Below are 23,851 nucleotides of genomic sequence, written 5' to 3'. Positions count from 1 at the left end.
TAATTTTCTTATGATAATATTCCACAAAAGACTTGATAGAATTTCCTCAAATATATATTTTTCTTGATATCTCAGATTTTATGGTTAAACCTTAATTTTTGGACATTTGTGTATAATTACTGCATAGCATATATAGTGTCAGTTTGAGAACAATTACTCTAGCATACAAGAATTTATCTTATTGGTATAGAGAATTTTATACTTTTTTATGAAAAAATGTTTATATTAAAAGGTGTTTCATTGCTTAATTTTAGGATGTGGCATTAGCAGTTCAGCTTCTTTTTATCACAGCTCAAGGACGATTATACTCTCACTTTTTCAGTGTATCACAATCTTTTTGTGCCTTTCTTCGGGGACTGCTTCTTCTTTTAGGTTTGTATATCTATGTGCTATTTATTATATATGGTCATCACATATATTTACTTATATGGGATGCACTTTTTTCCTGGAAATGCAGCAAAATTTTCCATTTACATTATCTTATCCCACCTCTGAGGGTTTTTTTACCTAGTTACAATATCTTTCATTTATTTAGATATTTAAATAGAGTTATTAAATATTTACTTGAAATACTGAATATAGTAATGATAAAAACAATAAAATTTGTTTATTTTTTTTCTCTAAAGCAAATAAATAAAGTCAAATCTTTTCTATGTAAAAGACACACCTGTCGAAATGCACTGATCAATATCTAATCAGGAAATGATCTATGTAATTATTTACCTCTGCATTTGTAGTTCACAGCATTCTCAAGGTCAAATAAATATCACTATGTAATTATTTACCTGCGTTTGCATAGGTCACTTAGGAAAAGGCCTGGTAAAAATTCGGATTTTGGATACCACTCCATACATCGACTAAAAGTCAGGAAAGAAGGCAGGTGTCACTTACTGTTTAGACCCACCCCCCACCTTTCCTCCATGGTTTCCCCACTTGCCACTGTTTTAAAATCGGGAAATCATTTCCCGATTTTAAAACAGTGGGATGGGGGAATAAACACCCTACCTAAGCTAAGCAGACCCCCCCCTCCTCGATGACACAAAACAATCAGAAGCAAAATGCATTCACAATAATCACCCAATCACAGAACTCGACCATATAATCACTCCATTCTACAGCCACTCCCATTGTGCAGAGACAAGTGGTACCTAAATAATAGATTTAGCCAAAGGCCTTTTGCTTTAGGTTCCGTAATGCACAAGGAATATTGTTGCATCTGAAAGAGCAGGACTAAATTATTTAACTGAAATATTTACAATGGAACATCAAATGTTAGACAGTGAAGCACGTGCACAAGGTTGGTGAACATTATGGAGGCAGTTGTCAATAATTAATTGCATTTATAGTGACGTAATTGCCTCACCCTCTTCTCCTATTGGCTCAAATAAATATCATTAGGAGGAAAACTTTTTTAATATATAGAGAGATATATAATAATATGGTTAGGGGAGGATGTTACATGGTTTCTATCCATTTAAATTATAATAGATCTAAATTACCACTCCTATACCACGTGGAGTTTTAATATATTTTATTTAGATGTTACCTAAACTAATATACATTGAGTCTGATGATGGGTATCGGCAAGATACCTGAAATGTTACTCATTGTATATTAGTTTAGGTAAACAACTAGTTAAAATATGTTAAAACTCCATGTGGTATAAGAGTGGTAATTTAAATATATTATAATTTAAATAGATACATTGGTGTTCAAAGAAAGTGCATCACCCCTTAAAATTGTAATTGTTGTCCAAATAACTTAAGTATATTGCAATATTTCTTACAAATTGCATCAGATAAGATTGACATGCGTAGGTGATGATGTAATATTGCATCAGCTGTTACTTTCAGCTATATAAGCATGCTTTACTGAGTCATTCCTTGCTTGTGTCAGGATGGTGAGTTACATGCAGTTGATGCCTCGAAGAAAGAGTGCCATTGTGCTTTACATGAAGAAGGATGTTCTTCCCATCATATTGCTTATAGAGTGTCTTGTAATCAGTCAACAGTGAGCAGATTTCTTTCAAAACTCAAAAATACTGGTTCTGCTTATAGAAAAAAAGGAACCGGACTCAAATGAGTCTCTGTGCCAAAACAGGGCCACATTTTGAAGTGCTTATGCCTTAAAAACCATAAAGCTTTTTCGTCTGAGCTGAAAAGAGAATGGGAAGAACATACAGGAGTAGCAAGTTCAGTAACAGTCAGAAGAAACCTCTTGAAAAATGGACTTGTAGCCCATCATCCTAAGAAGAAGCCCCCCCCCCCTCACACAAAAAATGAAAAAGGCCCAATTAATTTGGTGTAAGGAGCATGCCAAATGGACCCCCCCCCCGAGCAGTGGAATTCAGTTATTTTCTCGGATGAGAAGAAATTCAACCTTGCATGGCTCTGATGGGAGACAAACAATTCACTGTAGATGTGGTGAAGAATACCATCCAAACTGTATGATGTCTACAGTGAAATTCCCTACCGGCCAAATGATATGGAGGTGCATTTCATATCGCGGAGTAGGTCACTTGCAGTTTATAAAAGGTTCCGTAAATGCCAATGTATACCTGGCTATATTTGAAGGCAAATTTCTGCCAACCTTTGGAGACCATTTCAACCTGCCAAGTAACTGCATCTTTCAGGATGACTCTGCTCCTTGTGATCGGGCAAAAAGTGTAAGTAGGCACTTCTATAGTTACTTTAGCTTCATTTCTGCATTAGAGGTTTGACAGCAATGTGTTTACATTTGTTACAGGTGAAAAAATGGTTGGAAGAACGGTCCATTACAACTCTTAGCTGGCAGGAAACAGCCCGGACCTGAATCCTATAGAGAACTGTTGGCATCGTGTGGAATCTGAACTTCAGGAAGCCATAATTTGTGTTTGGAACCACGGACTATCAGTTGATTATCTTCAGAAATTGATCTTGTCAATGCCTCAATGGTGTGCTGTTATCATCAGGGCCAGAGATGGTTCAACTAAATATTAGTTAGCACCTGATGAACTTTTCATTTTGTTTTCCATTTAAAATGATAAACTGAAGCATACTGAGGGCTTCTGATAACATTTCAGCCATAATTGTCATGTTTACCAAAACTGTTATGTAAAGGTTGCAAATGCTCATTTTGGAATATTTTGAGAGCATCTGTCAAATATTACTTAGCTGTGCCTTAACTATTAATAAATATATTTTGTTTATATTTCTGTTTGTGATGCTAGTCATTGCAAAAAAGGGTTAGAAATGTGAAATTCCTAGGTGATGCACTTTCTTTGAACACCAGTGTATATAATAATTTTTGTCAGGTTTATAATAAATTAAAACTATTGTACTGTATGAGCATGAGCTACTAAAGGGATGTTTCCTTCTCTTCACTGGTAACTGATTGATTTAGAGACGGGATTACTGATTCTCGAAGGTCATGGATAAGGTCAGTCAAATGGAAGGTGGTAGATGACTTTCATCAACCGGTGAAATACCACCACTTTGCTTATTGGAGGCTTGAAGTGGTGAAACCTATGTTTAGTCTCTAGAGCAAAGTTTCTGGCATCCCCTTACCCCATACTTCTCCTTCAACCCATGCACGGTACTAAGTGCTACAGGTTTTGATGCCTTTCGTGTTTGGGGTTTTCATTAAAAAAAAAAATGATTACTAATACTGATAGTTTAGACTGAGTGTGCTGCTTATTGTATATGTGTGGATCTCAGCAGAAGGAAGCAAGGTGGGCAGCTAGCTGATGTCTCATATATTGAAGGTAAGGCAGAGCTCCATGGTAGTCCCCATAATTCTTTTCCAGAAAAAGGCTTCCAGAAGGAAATAGGACTTTATTTTATTTATATATTTTTTTGTGGAAATAAAGGATGAGTTCTATTGGCATGTGTCAAGATCTCACTTGGATATGCTAAGCAGTAACCACAACTTTCCTGCAGCATGACACTTAACATGAAAGAGGAAAATCCATAAGCCACTGGAATCAATACCCCCCCCCCCCACTATCGATCTGCACAAACTGGAATATTTTTGCCAACTACATAAAGGAATTATGTATGTGCTAAATGCTTGTATTAAAAAAAATAAACAATTTTATGTCTGTAAAATAAATTTAATATTTAGGTTAATAAATAAATGTGTCTTTACAGAGTCAGTGTCAAAAGGTTAACTAACATTTTGAGTGCATTAAATTAATGCTAAAAAGCAGTAAATATGAGCCATGGGTTCCCATCACATTAATACCAAAGATATACTTTTTGGCGATAACAGTAGAATTTAACCTGTATATTCATTTCTAATTTTTATGTAATTTTTTTTGCATCAGTTGTGCCACTAATGCATGGCAAGCATGCTGCAGGGTTGGCTAACCCTGCAATATACACTCTGGTCTAGAGAGAGAGAGAGAGAGAGAGGGGGGGGTTGGGGAGAAATACTGCATGCATCTAGTATACATTTGGACCATAAGACAAAGGGAATTTAGAATACATGTCCCTGGATAAAAAGTGCATCTTGTGGTCTGGCAAATTTGTTAATATATTTAACTCATAATCTAATTGATTATGAGTTAAAGATATTAACAAATTACAAATAACAAATTAGTTACAAATTTGTGTGATAAGGATCATTCAGATGAAACTTTTTGTGACAAACTTTTCAGATATACATGGAGAAAATAACCATTCCTGCAAAACAGAGAAGAATGCTTCTACAGTCACTGTATAAATATTGTTGAATGCCCAAATGAAGCAGGAATAGTGGCTGCAGTTTTGCATGCTGCAAGCAACATGGTTACATATAAATGTGCCAGTTATATAATCATTCTATTTTTGAGTGCAGAGCACAAACAACCAGTAAACAATGTACTGATGTGGGAATTACTTAAAGATGTAACTACCATCAAGGCTAAAGGGAAAGGCTTTTGCTTTCATAAAGGTGATTACAGGGGTCTCAGACAGTTTTTAAATTGTGTACAGTGGGATCAACTGATGATGCTACCATTGTTAAATTCAAAATGGAAAGCCTTCAGCAACTTAATTTTTGAGGCTACTAGGCTTTTCATTCCAACTAAGAAATACTGTTCCAGATTTAGGCCTAAATGGATGTCAAATGAACTAATGAGGCTCGTGGCAGAGATAAAAATGTATGGGATGCATATAAAGTAGCAGGTGACACAGAAGCCTGTGGCAGATATAAACTAGTCTGTAATCAAATCACAAAGGAGGTTAGGCAGATGAAGGCAGATTACGAAAAATCCTTGGCAAAGGATGCAAAGAAAAACAGCATAGTTCTTTACTTATGAAAACTCTAGAAGGAAAGGGATGAATCAGATTGGACCACTTAACATAGATGAGTTGACTATTGATGATCATGCTCAGTAGCTGATAAACTGAATGAGTATTTTGCATCTACATTTGCACGTGAGGAGTTATTCAATGAGAGGAGTGCCAGAAGTTTATCAAACTCTAACAGAGAGCTAAGTGATTTTGTAATAACTGAGAGCAAAGTGGAGGAGAAATTGTTGAAGTTAAACATAAGGAAGGCACCCTTGGGTGGACAGGATCTATCCATTTATATTAAAGGAGGCAGCAAATTAAGTAAGAAAATCCTTAGCCATAATTATAAGAGCTTTCTTGGACTCAGGGGAGGTCCCCGTGGACTGGAGGTGTGCAAATGTATCACCAATTCACAAAGGGGATAGAAGGTGACAGAGGTAACCATAGACCTGTTAATTTAACTTGTATTCTGGGGGAAAATAATGGAGTCACTGGTTAAAGAAGCATTGCAGGATCATCTAGACAAGACTGCAGTAATAGTTAAGACACAGCATGAGTTTGTTAAGGGAGGTCTTGTCTGACCAATTTGATTGGATACTATTATGTGGTCACAAAGGAACTGAATGCCAAAAATAATTTTGATATCATATACTTGGATTTCAGGAAAGCTTTTGATACTGTTGCACATAGTAGACTGCTGTAGAAATTGGAGGGATATGGCATTAAGGGTAAGTTGCTACGATGGATAAAGGGGTGTGGTTGAGTGGGAGTTCTCATCCCTCTCGATTGACCACACAGGTCTCTTCATGGCCAAATGTTACTGGACATTCCCCCAGGGTTCAGTGTAGGACCCATTGTTGTTTTGTATATTTATCAATGATATTGATGAAGTTTATCAGGTTTAATATCCCGTTGGCAGATGATACCAAGGTTGACAGGGTTGTTAACGACTGTAAAGAGAGTATGCTACTCAAACTGGATCTAGATAAGTTGGGCAAATGGCCTGAAAAGTGGCCACCTGAAGTTTAACATCGACAAATGCAAAGTACTGCATATGGGTAGCAATAGCCGAAGAAAAATGAATCAGCTGTGTGGTACTACACTCAGGGAAGTGGAAAGTGAAAATTACCTGGGGTAATTGTGCAGTCAAATATGAAGTTCACTAAGCAGTGCAGAGGGGCTGCCAGGGCAGGTCATGTAGTCTTGTCAATGATATATAGGAATTTTACTAGCAGGGACAGGGAGGTGATTATCCCGTTGTATAAGGCAAAAGTCAGGCAACACCTAGGGTACTGTGTACAGGTCTGGAGGCCTCATTTTAGGAAGGATATAGAGTTGCTAGAATGAGTACAAAGAAGGGCAACAGTATTGATGAGGGGAACAAAGGGGCCTCTTACTAAGGCTTAAGTTCTGGAAATTGCAGCACCTGGAGAGTAGGCACCTGCAAGGTGATCTCATTGAGGTGTATAAGGCCTTGAATGGGTTGAGCAAGCTGAATGCTGATGGGATTCTTCCTCTTCCTCAGATTAAGAACCTGAGGTGGAACAGATTCAAATTGAAGAAAGTTGTAGAATAGATGTACAGAAATTTGCCTTTAGCCATCATGTAGTTGATTGGTGGAACAGACTTCCATCTTTTGTTGTGGAAGTTGATAGCCTAAATAAATTTAAGGCTGAGCTGGACAGGCATTTGGAACAAATGGGAGGGGGGTTTTCTTTTTACTTTTTTTTTTAGCTGATGCTGTATAAGCTTGCTTTCTGGCATCGTAAGCTTCTACTAATGCTAATGATAAATCAAGGTAAGAAATAAATATGAACCATAATTGTGAGAAAGTTGCTTCAGAAGAAATAGACTAGAGGAAGTAGTACTTGCTGAAATACACTGGCCATACACTTATGAAAATATACATATGGCCATTTTAGAAAAATTTTAAAATTTTAAGTTCCTGATTTTACAAAATAAAGAAAGGATTTTTATATCACTTAAATATTTAATAGCTTCATATGTTTTAGCATTAGCATTAGTAGAGGTACATGATGCAAGAAAGCAAGCTTATATAGCATCAGCCAAAAAAAAAAAACTTCCCATTTAATACATCCATTTGCTCTTAACGTTTGTCTAGTTCTGCCTTGAATTTATTTAAGCTGACGTCTTCTACAACGATAGATGTAAGTTTGTTCCAGAAATTGATCACCTGCTGGCTAAAGGCAAATTTCCACACATCCATTCTACGACTGTCTTTCCTCAATTTGAATTTATGACCCTCAGGCGATTAATCTGAGCAAGAGGAAGAATCCCATCAGGATTGAACTTGCTCAAACCATTCACGGTCTTATACACCTCAATCAGATCACCTCGCAACTGCCTAGTCTCCAGACGCTGTAATTTGCAAAGCTGAAGCCTTTCTTCATAAGAACAATCCTCTGTTCCCTTCACTAATCTTGTTGCCCTTCTCGGTACTCATTCCAGCAGCTCTACATCCTTCCTAAAATCAGGCCTCCAGACCTGTATACAGTACTCAAGATGTGGCCTGACCATTGCCATATACAAGGGGATATTCACCTCTATATCCCTGCTAGAAATATGTTTGTATATCATTGACAAGTTACTGTGAGCTACTCTTGCAGACCACCTACACTGCTCAGAAAACTTCATATCTGACTGCACAATTATCCCAGGTCTTTTTCATAGTACCACACAGTTGATACGTTACTCTGGGGTTACTGCTACCCATATGCAGTACTTTACATTTGTCAATGTTAAACTTCAGTTGCCACCACGCAGCACATTTGCTAAACTTTTCTAGATCCTGTTGCAGTAGCATACTGTCATTAGTGTCATTAACAACCCTGCAAACCTTTGTATTGCTAAGAACTGAAACATTAAGCCTGTTATACCTTCATCATTATCATTGATAAATGTACAAAACAATAGTAGGCCCAACACCAAACCCTAGGGGGACTGGACTCCACTAATAACATTAGTCCACAAAGAGTAGCGTCCATTGATTACCACTGTGACTTCTCCCACTCAACCACCCTTTTATCCATTGTAGCAACTTACCCTTAATACCACACTGCTTGTACATTAGTCTTCCATGCCCATCAGATAGTATCCAATCAAATTGGTCAGACAAGACTTCTCCTTAACAAACCATGCTGTGTGCAAGCTATAACTGAAGTCTTGTCTAGATGATCCTGCAATGCTTACCAGTGACTCCATTATTTTCCCCGGAAGAGAAATTAAACTGACTGGTCTGTAACTACTCGAGTCACCTTGAGTCCAAGGGAAGTCTCTCATAATTATGGTAAAAGGTTTGCTTACTTTCTTTGCTGCCTCCTTTAATATAACTGGATAGATTCCATCCACCTCAGGTGCCTTTTTTATGTTTATCTTCAACAGTTTCTGCTCCACTTTGTTCTCAGTTATTACAAAACAAAATCATTTATCTCACTGCCAGAGTTTATTACACCTGTGGCATTCCTCTCCCTGAATAACTCCTCATGGGTAAATGTAGATGCAAAATACTCATTTAGTTTTTTAGTTACCTGAGCAGGATCATTAACAATTGATCCATCGATATCAAGTGCACCAATCTGATTCATCCCCTTCCTTCTAGAGTTTATATAAGTAAAGAACTCTTTGCTGTTTTTCTTTGCATCGTTTGCCAAAGATTTCTCGTAATCTGTGTTTGCCTGCCTAACGCCTTTTGAGACTTGATTACAGACCAGCTTATATCTACCATAGGCTTCTGTGTCACCTGTTAATTTATATATATCCCAATTTTGCATGCATGTTTTTTTCTCTGCCACATGTCTCATTAGTTCATCTGACTTCCATTTAACAAGATTTCTTAGTTGGTATGAAAAGACTAGTAGCTTCCGAGATTAATTCTCTGAATGCTTCCTATTTAGAATTTGCTGTTGATAACATCATCAATTGGTCCCACTGTATAGAATTTAAAAACTGTCTCAGGTCACCATAGTCACCTTTACGAAAGAAAAACCCTTTACCCCTGATGGTATGTAATTACCTCTTTGAGTAAATCCCACATCAGCACACTGTGATCCCTGCCACTTAGTGGTTCCTTTATCGGCAGATTCGTGATGCACAAAAAATCACACTGATAATCAGACCAAGAGTATTACTCCCTCTAGTTGCCTCCCAAATGTGCTTCTCTAGAATCAATCATCCTCGGTGTCAGCAAAATGTAAGTCGGGGAGTGCGTGTATACCAATTCCTAGTTATTGTTAAAGCGTGGAAAGCCTGAAAAATTTGAGCAGGAGGATAACTATTCCTTGGGCAATGGCGCTTCTGTAGCCAGGTGGGCAGGAGCAGTAGTGCATAGCACACGTTTCTTGATTAGACTGGGGTTTGAACCCGTGAACACCAAATACGGAGGATGCGGAAAGGTCAGGGAATGACCACTGCATATCCCCGGAGCAACATGGCCTTAGTTACTAATGCTCCTAAAAACCAAATAACAACAGCACCTTCTGCAATACTTTGATTAGTGTATAGAATCTGAAATCCAATTCCAATTAAGTGATTAAACAGTTTTTCCTCACTGAAATTCTACATTTCATTTTCATAAAAACTAATCTAAATTAATATAAATCCACAAAAGCCTTGCTAGTGTGCGAGTGACCAATCCACAAGTTCCTGTCAATATCTGAAAAATTAAAATCCTCCATTATAAGACAGTCTGATTTACTGGCCCACTCTATTTCTCTGTACAGTTGTTCATTATACTTATCGAAATCATTCTTATCCACGTCGTTTTTTTATAGTTAAGCCACATGTTTAGATAATGATGTTATTAATTGAAAGAATGTTGCTGAGATTGAAGTATTAAACTTAACTTGTGAATTGCTTTTTATATGTTGAAATGGTGTAAAGTGACCAATTAAACCTTTGAAGCTGTTATAGTGAGAGTGAGTTATTTGATATTTAAATTGATGAAAATTTGACTATCTGACTGCACAATTATCCCAGGTCTTTTTCATTCTCTACAACCCTAGTGTAGTAGCACACAGTTGATACATTACTCTGAGGTTACTGCTGTCCATAGGCAGTACTTTACATTTGTCAATGTTAAACTTGAGTTGCCACCATGCAGCACATTTTCTCAACTTTTCAAGCCTTTTCAACAAACATTGAAAAGTGGAGTTCATAAATGTTTATGAGCTCACCTACTTCCCATCAGCCAGGTGGGAAGGAGCAGCAGTGCGTAGCACACGCTTCTTGATTAGACCGAGGTTCGAGCTCGTCACCACCAAATACGGAGGATGCGGAAAGTTCAGGGAATGACCACCGCATATCCCGGAGCAATATGGCCTTAGTTGCTAATGCTCCTAAAAACCAAACAACAACAACTTCCCATCATTTTCAAATTTATCAAAAATCAGTTGAAATGATAGGTTTAGTTACTTAAATGTATTCTTTATCCTTCAGTTGTTACCATTAGCATGATAAAATATAGAGCAATGTTTATATTATGTCCCTCTTACTGTTTTGTAGAAACTATTGTAAATTTGCATTCATTTATTATTTATTTTTTTGCATCTCTTTCTTCTAGATTCTTTCATAGGTGTTCCTTCTCTGTCAGCAAAGCACCTTGACGCGCGGATACGAGAAGAACGTAGCAAGTACTTAGTAGCAGAATTAACAGTTAGAGTAAGATGTGTTAGCATGTTATTTAGTTTGGAACACACACACTCCCAATTTTGTGATTATATTTCATATGGATAAAGTTTAATAATGAATTTAGTCTGCATACATGCTTATCAGCTATGATCCAAGAATTTATAAGTGGCACTGAATTACTTTTCATAATTTATAAGATTCTTTGTTTGATATGATATTACAGTCTAAAGCAGCAGGACAGGGACAGCCAAGTGCTATGATACAGCTAATGCAATAGAAGATCAGTATTCTTTTATGTAGTGTTTAATTCCAGCCATGAAATTATTGGAATCTGCCTCAGTGATATGCAGAAGATTACATTTCAGTTAGCTTTTTATGTGCAAAGTTAGCCTTTTATGACCTATGATTTGTAATTTCTCTCAGCACAGAAGGTCACATTTGTATTGAGAAGAAAAAATCTAGAATTTATGGTGGTTAATAATACTTGATGGGGAGAGAATAAATCAAGAAAATATTAAAATGTTAGATAAAGTGTTGCACATGATGCTTTCAGACACTAGATTCTTGTGAACAGAAATTTCTTTATGCCGGTCAGCTGGAAATTATGGCAGGAACTGTAGTGCAAAGTGGACACATTACCCCATTTCCACTGTTAGGCTCAGTGGAATTGTCCTCTCTGAAGTAAGTGATTTTACCATTTGTCGTTCATTTGGAGAGAGAGAGAGAGAGAGAGAGAGAGAGAGAGAGAGAGAGAGAGAGAGAGAGAGGTCTAGGTTCAAGTCCTATCGTAGACTAGAGGAATTTCTATAAGCTTCTTTAGTCATGGCCATAGTTAGCTGATTTCAGGTGGAGAGAGAAGGATTTTCTCATGAATTATTCTAGGTTTTTAAGCCTGCACATATGTAAATGGGCTCGTGAACATACACTTATACAGACGGATGGCGCCTCCGTAGCCAGGTGGGAAGGACCAGCAGTGCGTTGCACACACTTCTTGATTAGACCAGGGTTCGAGCCCCTCACCACCAAATATGGAGGATGCGGAAAGGTCAGGGAATGACCACCGCATATCCCGGATCAATATGGCCTTAGTTGCTAATGCTCCTAAAAACCAAATAACAATAACAACAACTTATACAGACATAATACACAATGGTGTGTTGTAGTCTAAGTCTTTGATGAAATGAAAATCCAATGATAATATCAGCTGAATATCAGTATAGTAGATATGATATGTAGGATGGTGGAAAGCATTTTCTTTGCAGTTGAAATGAATAGTGTTACATGCTGATAGAGGCACTAGCACTAGAATTGACATTGGCACTAGCACTTTCCTTTTGCATTTCCATTTTCTAATATGGATAGATCTTTCTAACTGTGTTCACTTGTGTTTGTGGTCTGTTATCTGTTTCTTTGGATCTTTTTGCAAGATCATGAAAAGTTTTGATCATGAAAAGTTTTGTTATTGTTGTGCATTCAATTTTACTTATGGAATTCAGAGAAATGTGTACTGAGCTCACATAAATATTTGTTACAAAACAGAAATATAGTTGAAGCTCTTTATAGCAACCCCCCTTAGGGGGAGAAAATGATTCTTATATTGAAAGAATGTTATAGCAATAGTTCATAAAATCAGTAAAAGATCAAAGAAAAGGTGAACATTTAATGTAATTCTACTGATGCAATACAGCATGATCTAATTGAGAATATGTGCTACAGTATTAAACAAAAAATGAAGATTATACAAATTAATTTGTGAATTTTATCTGTACAGAATTACTGCATACAGTAGTACATACATATATCAATGTATATGTGTGCACACTTATGTAATATCAAGGCCTAATCATAGTTAGGGGACTTGGTTTCAGACTTTAAAATAATCTGTGAAAATGCACTGCTTCAGTGGCAGAGCATGTTTTAAAAGAGAATTATGAAGGTGCATGTTAGTGGTTTTTTGACTTGCAGTTAAAAAGTGACATACAAGTTCTAATCCTTGCTGGGTGTTCTTCAGTGAAAATTTTTTTCTGAACTACCATAGGTTCTTCTTTATTACTGCAGATTTCAAGTTCTATTACAGATGCAATGAATTCCTCTTCATTCATACATATCCTGAAATACACAATATCCACATCCACTTTGGCTTAGTCTTCAAAACACATTTCTCTCTAAGTTTAGTCAATGACATCCTCAAAAATTTCTTCACTACTATCAGACTGTTCTTCAAGCTTAATAGAGGCAGATGCACATGAAGCTTCACTTGGTGCATCATTCAAGGCGACAAATCCAGTATGTTTGAAGCAATTGGATCAACTCATTCTATGCTAAAACACATAAATACCTTACCTATACTAAGTCAGCTTTGCATTGTATTTTGCTTTTGAAACATAGTACAGTTTGTTTAATAGCATTCTTCAATAATTTTTCTTAAATCACTGGATTACACCTTAATTATGGTGTAATCCAGTTGGTTTGCTTAATACATAGTCAACAATGTCTTCAAAGCATTAGGGTTTTCCCAGTGATTAAGAAAAAAACTTCTAGACATGTGCCAGACATGTTTGTCATTTGGAGAATGTTAATCCAATCTTTTGCCTTTTTTCTCACTTTTATCTGGTAATGATTTAAAAAAAAAAAAAGTCCAGTTTTGTCAGCATTGAGGATCATCTTGGTTGTATGTCAACAAAACGTTTTTTTAAAATGATTCTCCTACCTTTCTTTTTTATCTTCAGTGTCAAGGTTGTACTTTCATTTCACACTTTTTTGAAAGATAACTCATGACAAGTTTCAATCTGGAACCGTCTAATGGAAGACTTAAAATCTTCAATATTCGTCCAGTGTTCTAACATATCCGCCTTAGTTTTTAAAAGATTTCTGTCTCCTATGGGAATGCTTTTTGCATGTAGGAAGAAATCTCATGCATTATTTGCTGTTCCAAAAGCATCTTTTCAAGATCTTAATACTTCACCTTTCATGTTCTGATTCTATCTGGTGCAGTAAGTTTCTCTAAGCTTTCAAACTTTTTTCAAACTTTCAGAATGTGAATAGTGTAATCTTAAGAATGCCCAACTGTTTAGCAATGTTGATCTTAGAATGCATGCCTTCACCTACAGTTTGTAAAATCTTAATTTTGTGTGCAATTGGTGAAGCCACCCACTTTGTAGGAGCTATATCGATTAACATTCAGTCTATACATACTGTATAACCAGATGAATTTCTAGTAAAAGTTAATTTCATTACATTTCAACAAGCATGAGAAATTGTCAGTGAGTGTGGGAAATCACCAAGCAGTGATTCTTATGGTTAGCCTGCATGCTCATCATTTAGCTTCATTAAATTAGCATTCTTTAATTTTTGAAATACAAATATTGTAAAAAAAAAAAAAAAGGGCAAAAAACAAGATCAAGTGGTGAAAATTTTGGGGGTATTATAGAGAAATAATTTTCCTTACAAGGTCATTATAACAAATGTAAAGATTTCCCATAAACCTGACATCCTCTCCTTAACATTCCTTGCTGGGATATTAAGAGGGTTGCTGTAAAGAGATTTGACTATACAAATGATCAAAACTACAAACAAGAACAGACACATTTTTTTATTTTTTATTTGTTTGCATTTTAAAACAGACATAGTTGTTTTTATTTCTGGATATTATATATTGTAGACCAAGTTTATTTCAGGATTTCACTGTTAATATTTCAGTAACATATCTTTAATCATTTTGTAAGTCATATACAATCAAATTTATTAAATCAATAAAAAGTTAAATAAAAAAATGAATTTTCATCTTAGACAAATGGAAAGGTATCTGAATGAATTTAGTTAAGGAAGTAAACATACATTTCATTATATACAATTAACTTAAAAAAGAATCAAGGTCTTTCCCTTTTTTTATTTAAAAAAAAAGGGTTAACTCTCATTAGTGTGTTTGCTGAATGTGTGTAGGTTCATGGTAGCGAGGTTTCTACTGTAGATTGCTCTCTGTAATGAATTTTTTGTAGAATTGTTAAAAAAATTTAAAAATGAAAACTGCTTTTGAATGTTAAGTTTTTTTCTTATTTTTACCTGATTGTCTAATGCTAAAGTAAAATTATTGCTAAAAATAAAATCGTGAAATATTAAAAAATATACAAAAAAATAAAAAAAAAATAGTAAAAATTGTACTTATTAATTTTTAGTGCAATAATATCCTCTATATCTATTTATTTATCATTTGATTCAGCTTTATTGATTTCAAATTCTGAAAAAATTCCAGAGATTTAGTCTTAGTCTGTGGGTGCTCTTAATGTTGCTGAAAGCTTAGGTGACATATGGGTGTCAACAAAATTAACTGAATTATTCTGTCTGTTTACCCTCTCTCTCCCTGCCTCTCTGCAAATGGAGGTTTTCTTAGACTCTCTGTTGGTATTTCACTCCAGTCTGTGTTATTATATGGAGATTCAGATCTAGAGTTGGTGAAGTGTGTGGATGAGTGACACAGATCCATGTGAGATGATACAGGCATTGGGGGAGCTTACGATATTGCTAAGGTTGGAATCTTGTATTGTAAGTGCCAAAAGGCTAGTGCGTAAATACCCACCAAACGCCCACCAAAATAAAGTGTTTCCTGGTCTATTTGATTATTATTCTATTCTTCTTCTTCGGGTCACATAGTCCCCTGAGTTGCTGTTGTGGCCGCCACCACCACCAAATTCCTCCAACTGCATTGATAATGTGCTATATGAGCAGCATTGCAAATTGTCATGCCCAGAAGTTCACTGATCCCATCCTTCCACCTAGTTGCAGGTCTTCCTCTGCACCTCTTCCCCTTAGTTTTTCCTTCCATTATATTCTTCAACAGAAAGTTTTCCCTTCTTACTATATGACCAAAAAACTTGAGTTTTCTTTTGTTGATGCTATGAAGAAGAATTTTAGCCCTGCCAATTTTATTCAATACCCACTCATTTGTTCTTTGATCCAAGTAGGAAATACGCAGTATTCTCCTGTAACACCACATTTCAAATGCCTTAATTTTCTTCCTGTCAACTCTTTTCAGATTCCATCCTCCACATCCATAAGTGGCAACTGGAAAAATTAACGAATCAATGATTCTCAGCTTCGTCTTTAGGGGCAGATCACGATCTCTCCATAATTTTATCAGATCAGCGACCAATGTTTTAGCAATTGCCTGTCGTCTCTTTACATCATTTGAGCAGTCACTATTTTTATTTATTCTTGATCCTAAGTAATCAAATTCGTCAACTTATTTGATATCTTGCCCATTAACCTTCACTTTACTGGTATCAAGATTATCACCAATCACCAAAAATTTTAGTTTTACACACATTCAGAAACAATCCTTTTTTCTTACTTGCTTCACATACTCTCCTCAGAATTTCTTTAAGATGATCCTTAGAATTACAAATTAGCATAGTATCATCTGCATAATAAAGATTGTTTATCTTCAGTCCTCCAATTTTGATGCCAGTCTCTAAATCTTCCAAAGCTTCACGTATGATATCTTCTGCATAAAGATTAAAAAGGTGAGGTGACAAAATACAGCCCTGCCTGACACCATTACCTATTGTGAAAAAGTCCATGTTTCCCATGTTCATTCTCACAGTTCCTTCCTCTTCCTAGTACAGTAGCTTAATCAGTTGATTTATGTGGTTTGGGAAACCCATAATAGCCATCGTTTCCTATAGTTTCTCATGTTGAACACAATCAAATGCTTTTGCATAATCTATAAAACACAAAATGACTGGAACATTGAATTCTTTGCATTTTTCAATAATCAGTTGTAGGCTGAAGATTTTATCTCTGGTTCTTCTACCCCTTCTGAAACCTGCCTGCTCTTCTGGCATTTCTTCAAGTTTTCTTGAGATTCTGTTCAATATGATTTTAAGAATCTTGCTAGCTTGAGAAATTAGGCTAATAGTCCTGTAATTTGAGCAAATTTTCAGATCTTATTTTTTTGGTAAGGGGATGAAAATTGATTTCTTCCAATATTTAGGCCACCGTCTCATTTCCCAAATTTTTACAATCATTTTATGAAAAAACTCATAAAACAAATCTAATGAATAAAATGAATCAGTGTCGTTCACACCTGTAGCTTTAATGAATTCCCCCGGGATTTCATCAATTCCAGGTGACTTTCCACACTTTAGTTAGCATTAGTAGAGGGATATGATGCAAGAAAGCAAGCTTATGCAGCATCAACAAAAAAAAAAAAAAAAAAACCACTCCCATTTCACCCCTCCATTCATTCCAAATACCTGTCCAGCTCAACCTTAAATTTATTTAGGCTATCAACTTCCACAACAAAGGATGGAAGTCTGTTCCACCAATCAACTACCTGCTGGCTAAAGGCAAACTTAGCACATCTGTCCTACATCTGTCTTTCCTCAATTTGAATTTATGCCCTCTCAAGTGATTATTCTGAGCAAGAGGAAGAATCCCACCAGCATTGAGCATGCTCAAACCATTCAAGGCTTTATACACCTCAATCAGATCACCTCGCAGGTGCCTAGTCTCCAGACACTGTAATTTGCAAAACTTAAGCCTTTCTTCGTAAGAGCACCCCTTTGTTCCATTCACTAATCTTGTTGCCCTTCTCTGTACTCGTTCCAACAGCTCTACATCCTTCTTAAAATGAGGCCTCCAGACCTGTATACAGTACTCAAGCTGTGGCCTGACCATTGCCTTATACAAGGGGATAATCACCTCCTTATCCCTTCTAGAAAAATTCCTGTATATTATTGACAAAACACTATGAGCTACTCTTGCAGACCGTCTGCACTGTTCATAAAACTTCATATCTGCCTGCACAATTACCCCCATGTCCTTTTTGTTCTCTACCACTGTCATTGTAGTACCACAGAGTTGATACATCACTCTGGGGTTACTTCTTCCCATACGTAGTACTTTAAATTTGTGAATGTTAAACTTCATTTGCCACCTCTCAGCCCATCTTTTATAGATCCTTTTGCAGCAGTGTACTGTCTCAGATGGCTTTTTCGACTTCTTCCTTCAGTGGAACCAGTTCATGATCACACTCTTGAAAAGCGGGTGGCAGATCATTAGTGCCAGAAAGTGCTTGGAAGAGCTGCTCATAGTATTCTTTCCACTTTCCTTTGATTGTGTTCTCCTCTGTTAAAATTTCCCCTTTGGAGTCCTTAATTACATTAAGTTTTGGTTAGAACTTTTGTCTTAAGGGCTTAATTACATCATACATCTTTTTAGTGTTGTTTTGTTTGTTGTGGTATTCGATTTCTTTACACTTTCGATTGATATAATCCTGTTTGTCGTGGCTTAAACATGACTTTGCTTAGTTCCTGATACTCTTCATTTCCTTGTACACCCTGGGCTTTTTCAGTTCTTCTCTGTTCAATAAGTTTAAAAGTGGCTTCTGTAATCCAAGGCTTCCTGATCTTTTACCTTTCTCTAATGTGTCTATTGCTGAATCCTTAATAATGCTTTTTGTATTTTCCCACATTTCTTCAGGCAGCATATGGTCATCTAGTTCTAATAGAGCTTGAAAATGATTGCCTGTTTCAAGCGTATAAATCGTTTGGAATCTTTTCTACATCCAATCGTGTAGGAAAAACCTTATTTGTAGTCTTTTTCAGCTTCAGCTTCAGCATGATGTGGAGTAGCTGATGATCACTGCCACAATCTGCTTCAGGAAGCGTTTTTGCTGTGATTACACTGGAACGCCACCTTTGCTGCATAAGGATATAATCAATCTGATTCCTTGTTTTATGATCAGGAGATTTCCATGTGTAGAGCCTTCTCTGGTGCTGCCAAAAGTAGGTGTTACCTATGACAAGACTGTTCAGATGACAAAATTCAATTAAACTTTCACCCTCCTCATTTCTAGCGCCAAGACCAAACCTACCACATTCTAGACTAAAAGAAACTGTCTTGCCTACTTTTGCATTAAAATCACTCATGAGATCAAGACATCCTTTTTTGGGACCAGATCAAGAGCTGACTCGGGGTTTTCATAATAAATGTCCATATCTTCGTCTGTGGATGTTGATGTCAATGCACATGTAACTAAAACTGTGAGATTTACTGGCTGGCTCTGAAGTCTAACCGTCATCATTCTATTATTAATAGGATTGTATCCAAGAAGAGACCTTGAACGTTCCTTATTCAAAATGACAGCGACACCATGTTCTTTTACTTGGTCACTTCCAGAAAAAACAACCAAAAACCCATTTACAGTTTTGAAATGACCTTGTTCTGTCCGCATGACTTTGGTTGCTCCTCAATTTTATACTTATCCATTTCATTGATGACCATATCCATCTTTCCTTCTTTTAAACTTTTTACATTCAATGTGGCCACGTTTACCCTCTTCTTCCGTAAATTTAATTTTGCAGGGCATACAGTGGTACCTGGGATCTAGTTAACAGCAGTTTTTGGAGTTGTTTTTGTTGTGATCTCTGTGACACCAGATAATGTGGTGGTATGCCATTGCCTACCACATGGTAGGCAATGGCATACCGCCACACGGCTCTAATCATAGAGTCATCGTGCATCTCACAAGATGCTCAGGAAGAGAAAGTTGATTACAGCAGAGCCCTGCTTATTGCAGAAAGGCTGATTACAGCTGGCTTTCGCCTAGTTTCCAGAGGTCATAGTCTATATATATAATTATACATACAGGGTGATTCACTACCAGTGTGACAAACTTGCAGAAGGTGTAAGGGGCACAAAGACGAATCGGAATCACATAGCATTGCAGGGTCCAAAATGCCTTTGTCATGCGGTACAGGATGTTGAACGGGAGGTCGCGTGAACAGTGATCCCGCTGGAAGTCAGCATTTGCGAGCCGGTTCCCGAGGCAGTAGGATGGACAAGTATTGAACGTTGAACTGGCCGACATGCACCTCACATATGGAGCTGCGGACTGTAACGGGCGTGCCGCTCTGCACTTGTACTAGGAACGTTTCCTGCACAGGCGTGCTCCTCATCATACGATTTTCGCACGTGTGCACAGAAGGTTACGTGAGACTGGTTGTTTCACTAGAGGTACCATGAATCGAGAGTGAACGACGAGGACACCAGACAATGAGGAGAATGTCCTACATCTTGCAGAAGGCAATCCGAGTACGAGTACTCGAGCGATAGGCCAACGATTGGGTATTTCCCAATTCACTGTATGGAGGATACTGTCGACAAACCAAACAAGTTCATACCATCTGCAATGCGTCCAATCATTGGAGCCTGTGGATTATCCACTCCGGAGGACTTTTGCTACTTGGTTTCTTCAACAGTGTGTGGCAGACAGCGCATTTGCTGCATCCGTATTTTCACGGATGAGGCAAGTTTCACAAGAGAGGGAACCTTCAATCAACATAATGCTCATTTGTGGGCTTTGGAGAACCCCCATGGTACGCAAATACGTGCAACTCAACGCTGTTTCTCTGTCAATGTTTGGGCTGGCATTGTTGGAGACCACCTCATTGAACCGTACCTTCTGCCCCCTCGTCTGGACGGTAGGGCATACTTGATCTTTCTACAGCAAGTCCTGCCCGAACTTATTGAAGAAGCATGTTCCTCAGTCGTTGCGCCGCTCAATGTGGTTCCAGCATGATGGGGCTCCCCCACATTATACCAATGACATCCGCCAACACCTAAACGTTACATTTGGACAGCATTGGATAGGTCGTGGTGGTCCAGTTCGGCCTGCTAGATCGCCGGACCTATCATGCCTGGACTTCTTCTGCTGGGGTCAAATGAAGACATTGGTGTATGAGATCGACGTTGATTCAGTTGAAGACCTCGTCGCTCCCATCTCTGTAGCTGCCGGGGAGATTCGAGACACGCCAGGAATCTTCCAGAACGTTAAGGATTCCATGCGGCGGCGCTGTGAAGCCTGTGTGACTGCTTCTGGTCGAACTTTCGAACACCTTCTGTAGCATGGCTTTTTGCAATGTAAAACTTGTCATTAAAATGATTTCTGTTACACTAACGAGTTTCTGTTTCTGTTCTTTTTCTTTGCTTCTTTGTTCACGCGACCTCCCGCATGACGAAGGCATTTCGGACCCTGCAATGCTATGTGATTCCGATTCGTCTTTGTGCCCCCTACACCTCCTGCAAGTTTGTCGCACTGGTAGTGAATCACCCTGTATATTTGAATAACTTTTAAAATAGTTGGAAACTGAATCATTCATAATAAAAATAAAAAGGTACAACAAAACATCAGAGGCAGCAAAAAGCATATTCCTCTACATGATGCTTGAAATATAACCATAGAAATTAGAATAGGAATTAATTCTTATTCTGATTTAATTCCTTTTCTAATTTCTATGGTTATATATATATATATATATATATAACCATAGAAATTAGAAATATTATGTGTGTGTGTAAATAAATAAATAATGCGTGGTTTGTATAGATATATATCTGTATCTATACAGATATAATATTGATAAAAATAATTAAGTTACTGAATGACAAAGTAAGCAAACGGAGTATTAAATCAAAATTATTAAACTGTGTTATGGATCTGGGTACTACTAGTTACAGTAGAGAAACCTGGCAACCATAATGAAATATAGACAAGTGTTTATATTCAGTGTATATGGAAGGGATGTTGACCTGTCAATTGTAATTACCATGGAAAAATTGAGAAGGCCTGAAGGTAAAGGAGATAACCTGAAATAAATTGATTAACCTAAAAATAGAAATAATAATGAAGATTACAATGTTACCTAAAGTAGTGGGTCCTAGGGCTTTAACTACTTCTTCATAGGGTCGGCATCCAAAACTGTAGGAGCCACCACAATAAGCAAGGGTCTCTGTTTCTGTAAGCGTAGCCGACCCGACAGAGACCAAAAAAGAAAAGAGTAAAATTTAAAAAAAAAAAAAAAAATTGCCGATAGAACTTTAAAGGGGAAAAAAAAAAATAATAAAAATTTTGAAATCAAAAGGACAGATACATTACAAAAATTACTTTAACTTACTGTGTGTTTGGAATGGAATCTGTGATATAGTTGCCTGTGATGTTTACAAAGTAACGTTGGAGAACCGAGGATAAAGCCGATAGCTCACTTTCCAGAATGTTTATATCAGTTGAAGCAACCACATGAGAGAGAGAGGGAGGAAGTGGAGTCGTCAAAGTGAAATGTCCAGTGTTACAGGTAAGTAGGTAAATAAACAAATGAGGCAAAGTGCCAGCAGAGGGAGATTATTAATGACTGACAGAGTAGTATAGAAACACTAAACTTTGTATCAGAAATAAAAAGGGGGGGCGATAGCAGAGGAATAACATCTCGATATTGTTTTCGGCCAGCCCTAATTGTGCACGAGAAATAAAATGTAGTAATTAAGGAAAGCAGAAAGTAATTTGAAGAAGAATAACATAGTTGTGCTCGGGTTTTCCGGAGTTGCTGAACCCGTACCATAGTTGGTCCCTGGACATGTCTGGATAAATGCCTCATATGTTTAAGTCAGTATTGGTATTGTCATTGGTATTGTTATTGTAAAAAATATATATATATATATATATATATATATATATGACATAACAGAACACAATACCCCCATGTATTGCAATCTGTGGGCACAAGCTTTCTGCACCATGAGACACAACAGAGGCTAGGGGGTATATGACTATACATTATGTACAAGCCTGAAAGTAATATGTAATCAAACAGTAAATATGTTGTTTATATCAAAGTTGTATTGTAGTTTTAAATGTTTTCCACCAACCTTATGAGAAATAAAACACAATGAAAACGAAAACTGGAAACTTGATAACTATGTATTTATAATAAATTATATTTGCCTGTATTTACAATAAATTATATTTAACTTTACAACTAAAATATACATTAAAATATACTGGGTTAAGAACAATAAAACCATAAAATACATTAAAATATACTAAATTAAAAGCGATAAAACCATAGCTTTTTTGCTTGTGGTTCCGGTTCCATAGCTTGTGTTATGGAACCGGAAGTGGCTCTTCCGGTTCCATAACACAAGAGAACGGAACACGTGGGAATGAAACACATAATGAGTACCGTGAACCTGCTGGTATTTAAAGATGCACAGCAGAACAAAGAAAATACCTGAAGAAGAAGGCAGGAGCCTTCGTAAGCTATGGTTTTATCGCTTTTAATTTGGTATATTTTAATGTTATTTTATGGTTTTATTGTTCTTAAACCAGTATATTTTAATGTATATTTTATATATTTTAGTTGTAAAGTTAAATATAATTTATGGTAAATACAGGCAAATATGATTTATTATAAATACATAGTTATCAAGATTCCAGTTTTCGTTTTCATTGTGTTTTATTTCTATATAAGGTTGGTGGAAAACATTTAAAACTACAATATGAATATACCCAACCTCAGAGGCCTGTTTGAAAAAAAGTATCAAAGTTGTAGTTTATAAGTTTTTTGAATTTTATAATATTTACCGCTTTTTTGAAATGATGGTAGAGGAATGCTGTAGGGAAATTATTGCACTGCAATTTATCATGGAGTTAGTAGTAGTAGAGCTTATTTAATGGTTGTATGAAATATAAAAAATTTCACGCAACCATTCCCTCTAAATGTTTGTCCACTTCCTCCTTAAATTTATTTAACCTATCAACTACAACGACAGATGGAAGTTTGTTCCAGCAATTAACCACCCGCTGGCTAAAGGCAAATTTCCACATATCTATTCTACATCTGTCTTTCCTTAATTTGAATTTATGTCCCTTGAGGTTTGTAATCTGAACAAGTGGAAGAATCCCATCGGAATTCAGCATGCTCAACCCATTCAAGGCCTTATACACCTCAATCAGATCACTACACAGGTGCCTAGTCTCCAGCCACTGCAATTTACAGAACTTACGCCTCTCTTGGTAAGAGGATCCCTTCATTCCCCTCACCAATCTTGTTGCCTTCTCTGTACATGCTCAAGCAAATCTACTTACTTCCTAAAATGAAGACTCCAGACTACGCAGT

General features: G+C 36.8%; 1 protein-coding gene across 1 annotated transcript in view; it reads left to right on the top strand.

The window, feature by feature from the left end:
* LOC150076763 (uncharacterized) overlaps window positions 1–23,851 on the top strand; it is a 408,267-nt gene that overhangs the window by 107,600 nt on the left and 276,816 nt on the right. Inside the window, exons 7-8 of the mRNA XM_090386915.1 lie at window positions 255–372; window positions 10,831–10,928. Of these exons, the coding sequence (XP_090243041.1) occupies window positions 255–372; window positions 10,831–10,928 (216 nt within the window). The remainder of the gene's footprint in view (window positions 1–254; window positions 373–10,830; window positions 10,929–23,851) is intronic.

This window comes from Mastigoproctus giganteus, chromosome 12, assembly GCF_048544385.1.
Source record: "Mastigoproctus giganteus isolate SK-2022 chromosome 12, ASM4854438v1, whole genome shotgun sequence".
Lineage (NCBI taxonomy): Eukaryota > Metazoa > Arthropoda > Arachnida > Uropygi > Thelyphonidae > Mastigoproctus > Mastigoproctus giganteus.
The sequence above is the reverse complement of the archived record's forward strand: the minus strand, read 5'-3'. Positions and strand labels throughout refer to the sequence as shown.